The 12,299-nt window shown below is 42.2% G+C and overlaps 1 protein-coding gene across 1 annotated transcript in view; it reads left to right on the forward strand.

The window, feature by feature from the left end:
* The first annotated feature begins 2,712 nt into the window (after nucleotides 1-2,712).
* NEMP1 (nuclear envelope integral membrane protein 1) overlaps nucleotides 2,713-12,299 on the forward strand; it is a 28,888-nt gene continuing 19,301 nt past the window's right edge. Inside the window, exons 1-3 of the mRNA XM_075199409.1 lie at nucleotides 2,713-2,899; nucleotides 3,515-3,636; nucleotides 6,054-6,273. Coding sequence (XP_075055510.1) covers nucleotides 2,800-2,899; nucleotides 3,515-3,636; nucleotides 6,054-6,273 — 442 coding nt within the window. The 5' untranslated portion in view covers nucleotides 2,713-2,799. The remainder of the gene's footprint in view (nucleotides 2,900-3,514; nucleotides 3,637-6,053; nucleotides 6,274-12,299) is intronic.

Consider the following 12,299-nt stretch of genomic DNA (forward strand, 5'->3'; position numbering starts at 1 on the left):
CAGAGAGCAGAGGATGGTGACAGCGGGGCAGAGAAGGGGGACAGAGGGCAGAGGATGGGCACAGCGGGGCAGAGGAGAGGGACAGTGGAGGGGGACACAGCGTGAGAGGGGCAGTTGAAGGGGACACAGCGTGAGAGGGGCAGTGGAGGGGGACACAGCGTGAGAGGGGCAGTGGAGGGAGACACAGCGTGAGAGGGGCAGTGGAGAGGGACACAGCGTGAGAGGGGCAGTGGAGGGGGACACAGCGTGAAGGGGACACAGCGTGAGAGGGGCAAAGGAGGGGACAGCGTGAGAGAGGGCAGAGGAGGGGGACAGCGTGACAGACGAGGGGGGACATCGTGAGAGAGGGCAGAGGAGGGGGGACATTGTGAGAGAGGGCAGAGGAGGGGGGACATTGTGACAGAGGGCAGAGGAGGGGGGACATTGTGAGAGAGGGCAGAGGAGGGGGGACAGCGTGACAGAGGGCAGTGTGTCTGGATGCAGAGGGGGCAGTGTGTATGGATGCAGAGGGGGCAGTGTGTCTGGATGCAGAGGGGGCAGTGTGCCTGGATGCAGAGGAGGCAGTGTGTCTGGATGCAGAGGGGGCAGTGTGTATGGATGCAGAGGGGGCAGTGTGTCTGGATGCAGAGGGGGCAGTGTGCCTGGATGCAGAGGAGGCAGTGTGTCTGGATGCAGAGGAGGCAGTGTGCCTGGATGCAGAGGGGGCAGTGTGTCTGGATGCAGAGGGGGCATTTTTTGCATACAACTAAATAAATATTTCTGTCCTGACGTAAATACTTATTACAATTTTTTGACCCAACTACTTCTAAAACAGGACTGCTCAATAATTATTTTAGAGGGGTGCCTTGAAAAAATTTGGAGACTCTAAGGGTGCCGCGAACTGCAAAAGTTTGGGAACCACTACCTTAAGCTAATAAACTCCTGACAGCAGACCCCTGCAGACATTATAAGGTTGTCTATGTAGTGGTCTAATCTGCTGAACCACTCCCTCAGCAAGGAGTAGAAGACTTTCTCCAGTGTAAATACTGAAGACACACATTTTCTTACTGTACATGTTACAAAAAGTATATTTATACATCTGTATCAAGATCTTGTGTGATTTCAAACTCACCTGGAGAGGTGGAGGTGCTGGTGCAGCGCTATGCAATGATGATGACCATCAGCCGCACTTGCTAGAAGCTTTGGATTGGATGTTTGTGTATTAACCTCTTCAGCTGATACTATTTCATTCATTGGCATCCCATCTATATAATTCACATTTCCTTAATATACATAATTCACTATTCACATTTCCTACTTGTAATTTGAATTACATCAAGGTGATGTTCAGATGTGCTGAATTAAATCTACCGCAACAAGTGGTAGGCTTTGAGTGTGGAAGTGTTTTTATTTAGTTACTATTCAAATGATAACCAAGACTGCTGCATTTGGCAACAACACTGTAAACATACTATACCATCTTATGAATATGAAATTTGGGTCTGACTAGCTTAACAAGATTCCATTGTACTGTGTCAAATTTCCCTACAACACTGTAAACACACTACACTTTCTTGGCAATGTGAAACTTTTTAACAGAGTGTTTTATTTTATAGGTTCTGTTACCACAGAGAATTATACAAGGCTTATGCATAGTATTTGCTTTGTAAAAACTCATCAAAGCTCTCACACAGCACTTGTTAAATTTGCCTAATTTCTTTAATTATAATTATTATTATAATACTCTCTTATTTATAAAGCTCCGCAACGCGGTACAGAATACACAGTGGACCATACAGGGTACAACAGTACAGAACTATAAACGAATAATACAGGACTCCAAAAGCTCCAGACATAGTTATTACAGTGAACCTGGAGCAAAAGAACAGGTATAGAGACAGTAGGGAAGAGGGCTTACATCCTAAAGGGAGGGAAAACAGCAGGCACAAAAGGGGACTCAGTGGAGGGGATCTAGCGCAAGAGGAGCGAGTAACAGGCGAAGAGAGAGGTGAGGAGATCAAGTATGGAGAGCTGGTTAGGTGAATGGCTGGTAAGCTATGAGGAACACATTGGTTTTAAATGTCCGTTTGAAGGTGCCAATTAGGGGACAGTTGGATAGAGTGTGGGAGGTCATTCCAGTGGAGTGGGCAGCCCAGGAGAAATCTTGCTTTCTGCAGTGGGATGAGGTGATTAGAGTGGAGTATTCTTCCCCCCTAACCTTTATTGTACTGCAATCTGAAAGCCTTAAGTAAATTTGCCACCCTCCATTGTGGGGACAGGACCCACTATGGGAATCATAAAAAGACTACAGCAAAGTCAAAGCACAATTAGAATTGACCACTGTCTATTTCTAAGTATATCTCATTTAATGTTAGCACTATATACACATAGAAGATGCAATGCAACTTTGAGAATACCCATTCACAATGTTGGAATATTGAAATTGCTGACATGTAAACTAGCTAATCCACTTCAATGTGTCCTGTTGATAATACTCTTCTCACGGATTAATTGATGCATGAAAGGCAGTTTACACGTGAATAAGTCTGACAGGGAAAACTATTCTTCCATCTGTATTCAGCAGAAATACTGCAGGTTTGCTGCTAGAACACTGCTCTGCCTGATTCTGCCTTACTTCAAGCAGTTACACACAGGAACTTTCACAGACGTCTCCATCGCCTGTGTACCACGTGACTGGTGTAGTAGTCACGTGACTGCTGTAGTAGTCACATGGCCTGGTGACGTCAGCAGGTCCTTTGGAAGAAGGGGATTTACTTGTGTTCCAAGCCTCGGCTGGGTGACAAGTTTAAGTCAGCCGTTATGGCGGGAGAAGTGGATGGAGGTCGTCGGGGAGCGGTGCGGGGGATTGTGGCTGCTCTTCTCCTGTCACTGCTTCCCTTAGTGTGTAGTGTGACTGCAGGTAATCAGGAGTTGTGTTATCCTCACTGTGCAGTTATTGTGTACACAGCATTAGTAACCCAGTACTTCGTGCCAGTGCAGTATATCGGTGCACGGCCACAGAAGTGGAGTAGTCATCATTTCAATAATAACCATTTACAAGATTTCAAAGGTGTCGTAGTACTTCTGTGATGTCTTGTTATTAGTGGGTAGAGTGCATGCTTCATATGCTTTATAGGGTTGGTTCAGCCCACAAAATGGCTGCCTCCAGTGTGAGTAGTTGACCGGTACAACACAAGTTTTTGTATTCCTTAGATTGCATACATATGTCTTTGCACACATTCAAGCTATAATTTATATATTGAAGAACGTTTGACTTGAGTGCAATGTTTCTCTGTTACTGGGTTTTTGTTTTTCCCCACTGTGCAAATGCTCTACCACTGCTTTGTATAGGGGTAAGATTTATTTACTTTATTTTATTAGAACAGTGGTTGTTTACAAAGCATAATTGTGTAGCTTGATTAAACTTCACTTTTCAGATGTGCTTTTATTATTTTTTTTAGTTATAATTTTAAACAAAAATACATCATTAAAATTGTTTAATTGTTCCCCCCCCCCCTTATTTTTGCACTTTAAGAAAACAAAGTACAGGTGGTTGTGCTTGGAGAGGGCAAAAGTGGCCCCCATAGTGTATCAAAGAATTTCTGCTACAAGAGAATGTTTGAACCTAAGTGGCATGATATTTGGACTAAAGTACAGGTAAGCATTTTAACTTCACACAACTTGTGTAACATTAACTTACTGCTTTAGTTATGTTGCTATTAAATGCAGGGACTCTTGAATGGCCCCAAATATGTGCTATTGTTACATTAATTTGATGAAGTGTGTAAAGCTGGGTACACACTACAGAAATTTCAACCAACTTTTTATGCCGAGCGATTTTACATGCGATCGATGTTCTGATCACTCGGTCCATGGACTGCATACACACTAGCCTTGTTTAGGACGATAAAGGGAAGAGCGGATGTCCCTTTAGCGACTTTTTACAGCCATGTTGTCGTGAGCAATGACTGTAATTTCATACTCGCTGTTGTGGATCAGTCGGAATTTTATACACACTACACAACGGAAACGAGATTGGAACGAAAATATTAAATGGTATGACCAACCAAATGAGGCGATAATCGTCAGTTTGGGCAGACTTTCGACCATCGTGTCACTGCACACACTGACCCGACTTTTGAACGAGCGGTCGTATATCGGCTGATTTCACCGATTATTGGATGAAAACTGTGTACCCAGCTTGAGTACCTGCCTTTCAGCTTTCATACACCTAAGATTAATGGTATTGTCTGGGTAAAGACTAACTGCAATGTACAGTATTAGTGCACACAACGTTCTAGAGAAAACGCTGCAAAACTTTCTCTCTTGCCCCTGGCATTTACCTTAGGCAAAATGTGAATTGGCTGTGAGGTTGCCTTTTGGGATGATGTATCATAAGATGCGGCATAAGTCAGGACCTGCTTCTTATAACCTAAATGTGCCCTCATCATACAATGGGGCATGGTTGGATATGTGAGGTGGTGTTTAAATGCTGCTATTGCTTACATAGTGCAGTTTCAAGAAAGGGAGTAGCCAGGAATGAGGTGGTTTTCTTTTAGATGTATATACGTATGCGAGATAGATATGTACAAATACATTAAGAGTCAATACAACGCACTTTCTACCCCAAGCACTGTACACAGGACATGTGGTCACCCCCTAAGGGGAAAGGAAAGGGTTCTTTACAGTAAGAGTAATCAAGATATGGAATTCGCTGCTAGGGAAGATTGTGATGGCTGATTCAATTGATGTTTAAGAAAGGGTTATACAAATGTTTAGTGAAAAAGGGCATCTAGGCTTACAACCATTAATTAAAATAAAGGCCACTAGTGGGATCGGGGAGAAATAGGACTGAAATAATTTTGGCTGCTTTATCTGGATCAATTTCAAATATAAGAGAGGGATCACAGGCAATCAAAAAATAGGTTGAACTTGATGGACTGGTCTCTTGTTTTTTATTGTATTTTTTTTCAACCTCAACAACTATGTTACTATATATCTAAGGATCGATAGATCGTCTCTAGCACCAGTGTGTCTTATAGCACATTTTATCATTTAGAGCCGTGCATCTTGCATTGTGGGGGAGTATTTAATTGGCCATGAGTTCCGCCAAATATTGCCTTGATGTCTGGCTGTGCACAGGGCTGGCCAATACTATAGAAATCTCCACTCATTTTTCCTCGTATCTCTATGGGGAGCGAGGTAAAATAAGCTGAACTTTTAGTAACAAATTGTAATGTTTCCACAGACTGTTCTGCACACATTGCGGCACCTCAGGGCAAATTCAATTCTCCCCTGAGAATGCTGTCAGTGCATGAGATATTTAAACTTCATAATATTCAGAAATATTCCTACCTGCCCATTAGATGGCTGTTTGTTAAGCTTCATGCAGAAATGTAAAACTGAATATAGAAGAAACTGTGCAGTTGCAACAAACAAAAATGTAAATCTTGTGATCTTGGGAAAAGACAGATTTTTAATTTATCATTAACATATTCTTTGCCTAAACAAATTATCCTAAATATCATGTGCTTAAATACAATCATATCGTAACGTAACATGGTACCTCTAAGCATTAGCAGCATGCAGAATATGCATTTCCACTTGACACCAGTTAATCCTGTTTGTTTTGGTTCCTCTGAATAACGTATTACTGTCCAGATTTTGGATTCTATCCCAACTTAATTTTTTGTTACCAGCTCTGACTCGTCCAACAAGGCTACAAGCAGCTTGCTGTTGATGTCACAGTGGAGGCACAGATAATGTTTAGTGCTACTGTTATACATGATGGCCGATGTCGTTTTCTGCCACAGAACTTGCATACAGAGCTGTAATGTCACTGCCACCTGCACAGTCCCCTCAATAGCTGCATATTGAAAGCATAGAAAGACTTGATGGAATTCACAAAAGCATTTACAACACTTATTCCTGGGTCATAATAAGATGCATTTTTCAGGCATATGTTGGTTTTATTACAGATGATATTTAAAGATGAAATTACTCTCTCATCGAAGACTATTCATTTTATATTCTAGTAATTCAGAGTTTAAATCCTTCTTTTATCCTTCCTATAGATTCGGATAAACAGCACCAAAATGATCAGAGTAATACAGGTGGATAGTGAGGAGAAGCTGAAGGAGATGGAGGGCTTCAACATGTACAACTTCTTCTTCTCTTTCATGAAGGAAAAACTGAATGATACCTACATAAACGTGGATCTCCAAAGCAACAAAACCTGTATTCAAGTGCATGTACATGAAGGAGACACAACTTATAATGTGGCAATTTCTAAAGGTGAGTCATGTTAGAAACATTAAACTGCAACCTGTCATCTTTTCTTGGACAGTTTTCTGCAAAGTAAGGCAAACATATATTTTATGCAAGGTATTTTTAACAATGACACCAGGGGGAACAGATGTGAGGATCTAATGGATATGACAAGGGGTTCCATTTCCAGGACAAATATCAACGGGGACAATGGATAACCCTGTCGAGGTCTGTTTGTAATCATAAATTTAATAGTCAGCAATCCGTTGCTAAACACTCTAGCCGATGGGTTGGAATAGAAGGCCGAAACAGCTTTCAAGAAGTCACCATGGAATACAAATCGGAGAAGAGCCACCTCCATATAGCCCCAATGTAACCTATCAAATGCCTTCTCGGCATCGAGAGAGGACTAAGAGTTCAGATTGGACCTTTGAAAACCATTCTATAATATTAAGCACTCTTCGTGTATTATCCGAGGCCTGGCGCCCCCGAACAAATTCCGCTTGATCTGGGCGGATCAAACTCCGGAGAAGTCCGTTGAGCCTATTTAATATCAATTTAGCATATATTTTAATATCGTATTTCAGAAGGGCCTAGAATTGAGAGAGGATGTTGGGTCCTTACCCGGTTTGGGTATAGCATCCATTTGAGATTCTAACATTTCAGAGGGAAATGACCCTTATGTTGTCCCCGCATTAAAAAGTTGTTCTAATATTGGGAGGAGATCTTCCTGGAATGTAATATAGAAATCATTGGTAGAGCCATCAGGGCCTGGAGCTTTTGTCTCTTGGTAGGTTTTTAATAACTGTTTGGTTTTCAGCTTGGGACCATGGGGCAGAGAGGGATTCCGCGGTCTCCGGCTCTACTTTGGGGATATGTAAGCTACTTAAGAAACCATCTATGTCTGACGGAGACGGTTGATGCGATAAGCTATAATCTTTCAAATTATAGAGTTTGGCGTAATACTGAGCGAACATATTGACTATACTTTTAGGATTAGAAACTTTTTGTCCACTAGAGGTTTAATTCTGTGTTTTTCACGTTGACCCCTACACTTTCATTCCAAAAGCTTCTCTGCGACATAAAATTTTTGCCTAAGTTTAGTCAAAGCTTGTTGTGTTTTTGACATCAACAATTTCTGGAGTTGACCTTGGACCTGTGTAAGTTCATTCTTTAATTCAGTACAGGGGAACTTCTTATTTTGGCATTCTAGGGTTTGTAGTTTCAATTCTAACTCCGTTTGATAGTGTGCATTAGCTCTTTTTAATCGGGATCCTGTCTGAATCGCCACTCCTCTCAAAACTGCCTTCCGAGCACACCAAAAATTTAGAATATTCGTTTTTTCTGGGGAATTATTTTGACAATATTGTTGGAGTGTGTTCTTAAGGTCTAACTTGGCTTCCAGAAGTGTCAATAGGTATGTCTGCATGCTCCAGGGCCTAGGAGGTTCATATACTCTTTATGCCATGTCCACAGTACTGGAGCATGGTCAGACTAAGACATTGGTAAGATTTTAGTTTGTTTAGTGGCCTGTAGTGTCCACTTAATGGTTAGGGTAAGGTCTATGCGGGAATATGAATTATGGATAGAGAAAAAATGCATGTAATCCCTGCTACTCTGTTCTGAGGTTCTCCAGACATCGTACAGGTCGTATTCTGCTAATAATTTAGAAAAAGCTAATGAGGGCCCTGGTATAACAGGAAGGGTAGGGGCATGGGAAGAAGATGAAGGGGAGGACCTATCTAGCCTAGGGTCTGTCACAATATTAAAGTCCCCCATGATGATCAAATTACCCTCTTTGTGTTTCTCTGTTTCCCAGAACACTCTTCTTAAAAAAGGAATCTGACGGGAGTTCAGGGCATAAAGTGAGACCAAGGTCACTGGCTTATTTTCTAATAGACTGATTAGAATCCAATATCTACCTGCTTTATCTGCTACGGTAGTGTTATGCACATAGGTAACTACTACTAAATAATAAAGCTAGTCCATTACGTTTTAATGGACCATTTGCCGTGAAGCAAATTGGACAATGGTTATCCTGAAGGGTGGGGGGAGCTGCGGCCTTGAAGTTTGTTTCTTGCAGAGCTACTATGTCGGTGTTAAACTTGTGAAATGAGGTTAGGGCTAGTCTCCTTTTATTTGGAGAGTTCAAACGCCTAACATTTTGCGTAAGAAATTTAACCATTTACAATAATGGGTATGTCTGTTATACTACACGGTAGGTGACCTAGTGCCATGTGGCCCTCAGAGAGGGGTGTCCAGATGCAATGTATACTGGGGTAAAGAGAATGGTCCATATGTGGGACAGCGGTAACCAAGAAATAAGTTTTGAGAGTGGCAATTTTAGAATGTATTGGGGTGTTCCAAATGGGGGGGGGGGAGTGAGGGAGGGGTAGTATAAGAAAAAGTAAGGGGAGAAAAAACTGAAATAACTCAAAACATTGGGTTAGAGTATTTGCTGGTAAGGGAGAGAAACCAGCAAAATAAGTAACTAACTAGGGGCGGGTGGAGCCAATAGTGGCTCACCTCATCCACGTCAACCCAATACATTTTTGCAAATTAAAATTCTAAAATTCAACCATAATAAAGAGAATACAACCAAAGTGCAAAGGTATAAAAGTTCAAAATCCAAATACCCTTAAACAACATAACAGTGAAACATTGGCATGATACAGAAATAGTACCTTAACCTTTAAACATAACTTATGGATAAGTAATAGTCTCTAGTCTATAGGGATGAAACACGGTGTCCTCCGGCACCTACAGTAAATAACGTAGCCAGGGAAGAAGACACCAGATTATAACATAACTTAATGTAAGCAACAACATAGTTTTGAATGTAAATGCTCAGTAAACTCTAGGAAACCTCTGATGGGTCGACCCTTAAGGTCTTGCTTGAATAACTGTATAATCAGTATCTCGAAGACCATGATGTTGTAGGAGCTTCCAGAGTATTTACTCAGATGGGGAAAGTTCAAGACTATTTAAGTCCACTGAAAGACTCATTTCGAACAATCTTGTCTCACGCGAGACCTCGGGGGGAGGCTGGCTCCTGAACAGGGACACTCCAGGATTTCAATAGCGCTATTCCATCCTCAGCCGATGAGATAGTATGGGTGGAGTTATTCCTCCGGATGATTAAATTGAACGGAAATCCCCCATCTGTATATGATGTCTGGGTCTCTTGGTGCTTTAGGCATTGCTTGAAAAGATCTCCGTTTAGATATCGTAGCTACGGAAAAATCTTGAAATATCTGAAGCTTCTGAAGGAGATCAGCGTTATCCTCTGATCTAGCTGCTCTCCGTATCCTTTCCTTGGTTTGGAAGAAATGGATTCTCAAGAGTTTATCTTTAGATAGGTCATCAGACGCGGATCTTGGTCTAGGAAGCCTATGGATGCGGTCTATCATCAAGTGTTGTTCAGTCGCCCCAGGCAGTAGTTTGCGGAAAAGGCCCGTTACATAGGGGAGCAGTTCAGTTGAGGTGACTGAATCTGGGATACCCCAAATCTTAATGTTGTTTCGTCTGGATCTATCCTCCATGTCTGCGATTTTGTCCTGAAGTGTGTTGACTTCTACTTTCAAGGTTTCATGCTCCATTATGAGGTCATTATGCAAGGCCGTCAGCTCTTCCATTTTATCTTCAAAGTGACTGGTTTGACCACCCAATTCTGCTACTTCCTGCTGTATCTCCCTGATTGACGATCTCATTTCTGATAATTCAGATTTAAACATGCAGCACGTGATCCGCATAGTTTTGATCGTGATGGGACCATCGGTATCCAGGTTGTCAGTGGAGACCACATGTTGAGCAGCTGAATTGGTGGCTGGAGTAGCAGAGGAGGCCTTTCTCTTGGGTGTTTCTGACCTCTTAGAGGCACCAACATCTGGAATGGTAATCTGTAGTTTGAAGTGAATGAAGCCATGCTGACATCTGTCAAAAGGAGCAGCAATGAGAAATAAGGCTATCTAAGACACCTGCTACACAGAAGTGCGTAAGATATTAAGTGATATGTTGTTAGCATAGCAATAGTTTTGGACGGTTTACATCAAAGATGGTTGAGTCAGAGACTAATATTTAGGGTGACATGGGTAGAGGGACACAGTGCGATCACCCCATGAACATGGGTAGCTTGGGCATGATTCAAAGAGGCAAAAGACTTGTGGGAGGAGCAGCTTATAGATTTATTCAGGGCTTAACACCTTGCTTTAATGAGCTACTAGGTGCTGCGCAGACCGGCTGTGAGATGGTACGTAGAGGGTTCAGGCTAGTAGTTAGTGTTGGGGTTCTTCATTAACCCTCTAACGAAGAAGGCGATATAGACACACTGTAGGCAGTGTTAAGTGCGCTTCACTTTGCACGAAAATCAGCTCGTTTGTAAAAATTCTTCCTGGAGTTTATTTACAGCCACTAGATGGCAGTGTGGGCTTGTAATTAACCCAGTTGTGAGTGATTTGGATTTTCGTGGCACATTAGATATGCAAGATGAGCTTGTCGATGGACTTGCTCACATGCAGAACAGAGGCACAGTGGAGCAGTTAATAATGGAAAACCGAAGGGTGAGCACAGTGACCCTTGCAATACGGGTTCTTCACAGAAAGATGCAATGCTCGGATAGGACAACCAAATGTGTTTAAAGCTTCAAAGTCAGATAATTCTTTAGCGGTTGGGGAGCAAAATAAGTGGCTTAGTAAGGGACAGAAGGCAATGTCTGCAAAAAGGGCAATTTTATATTCAGACTTGGAGGTGGAGACTCAGGAGATGTCAGGGTTTTGTCTGATTCTGCTGACCAGGGGTTCAATGACCAGGTAGAATATTAACCGAGAAAGAGGACAGCCTTGTCTGTTTTTGTTAGCCAGGATGAACGGGTTGGAGATCAGTCTATTAGTGAGGACTGAGGCAGTAGGATTGCGATAAAGTGCACTAATGGATTTCAGAAATTTGCCCACAAAACTGAAGTGTTTTGCGAGTGAGAGCCATATATGACCATGAGACACTGTCAAACGCTTTCTCCGTGTCCAGGTCAAGCACCAGGAAAAGAATCTTAGTTTGGTTGATGAGATGGTTTATGTTGATGGTGTGTCTAGTATTGTCAAGTGCTTGCCTGGACCGGATGAAGCTAGGGAGGAGTGGGTTCAGCCGGATACTTAAACCTTAGCATAAATGTTCAAGTCTGTGTTTAAAAGGGATATCGGCCAGTAGTTAGAACAAATAGAAGGGTCCTTAATGTTTGCTTTGATAGTGTCAGGGTGGTAGGACTCGCCGCCCAAGATCTGGTTAAACATAGAGTGCAAATGGGGGATTAAGTGATGGGTGAAAGTTTTGTAATGGGACATGGGGTATCCATCCGGGGGCTTCTGTGATTTAATATTGTCCTCAATTTCCTCATCGGTAATGTCACTGTTGAGTTGTAATTGGGAGGAGGGGGTAATCTTGGAGTCTACTTGAGCAGAGATACTGTCTGTTTGTCAAGTCACCCTCACATGGGGCCTGTTTATGAATGTTATAAAGTGTTTCGTTATATGTCTTAAATAAGTTGTTTATGGAGACCAGGTCATAATGGAGAGTATCAGTGGGAGTAAGGTATCTGTTTTATTACTTTTTTCATAAAAGCGTTGTTTGAGCCAAAGGAGACATTTGTCAGACTTCTCAGCCAATAAGTTGTTGAGCTCACTTCTAGTTGATACAAGTTTGCAATAATTCCTAGTGGACGGGTTTTGCTTCTGCAAGCATTCAAGAAGTTGTAATTGAGCTGTGAGAATCACTAAGTGCTTGTATGCCTTATTGCGGTGGAACGCGTAATTAACGATCGGGCCTCTGACAACAGCTTTGTGAGCTTCCCACACCAACGGGGAGCATTAGACTTTTGAAGATTGTTGGCAAAGTAGTTTGTAAGACACTTTGCAATCTTTGCTTGAAATTGAGGAAATTTTAGAAATGTTTCGTTGAGTTTCCACAGAGACCTGCCCACAGGATCCTCTAGGAGACAAAACAGCAAAGCACTATGGAGTGGTTAGACCACAAATTAGTGTGAATTGTGGACTAAGTAAGGT

This window comes from Mixophyes fleayi, chromosome 2, assembly GCF_038048845.1.
Source record: "Mixophyes fleayi isolate aMixFle1 chromosome 2, aMixFle1.hap1, whole genome shotgun sequence".
NCBI lineage: Eukaryota > Metazoa > Chordata > Amphibia > Anura > Limnodynastidae > Mixophyes > Mixophyes fleayi.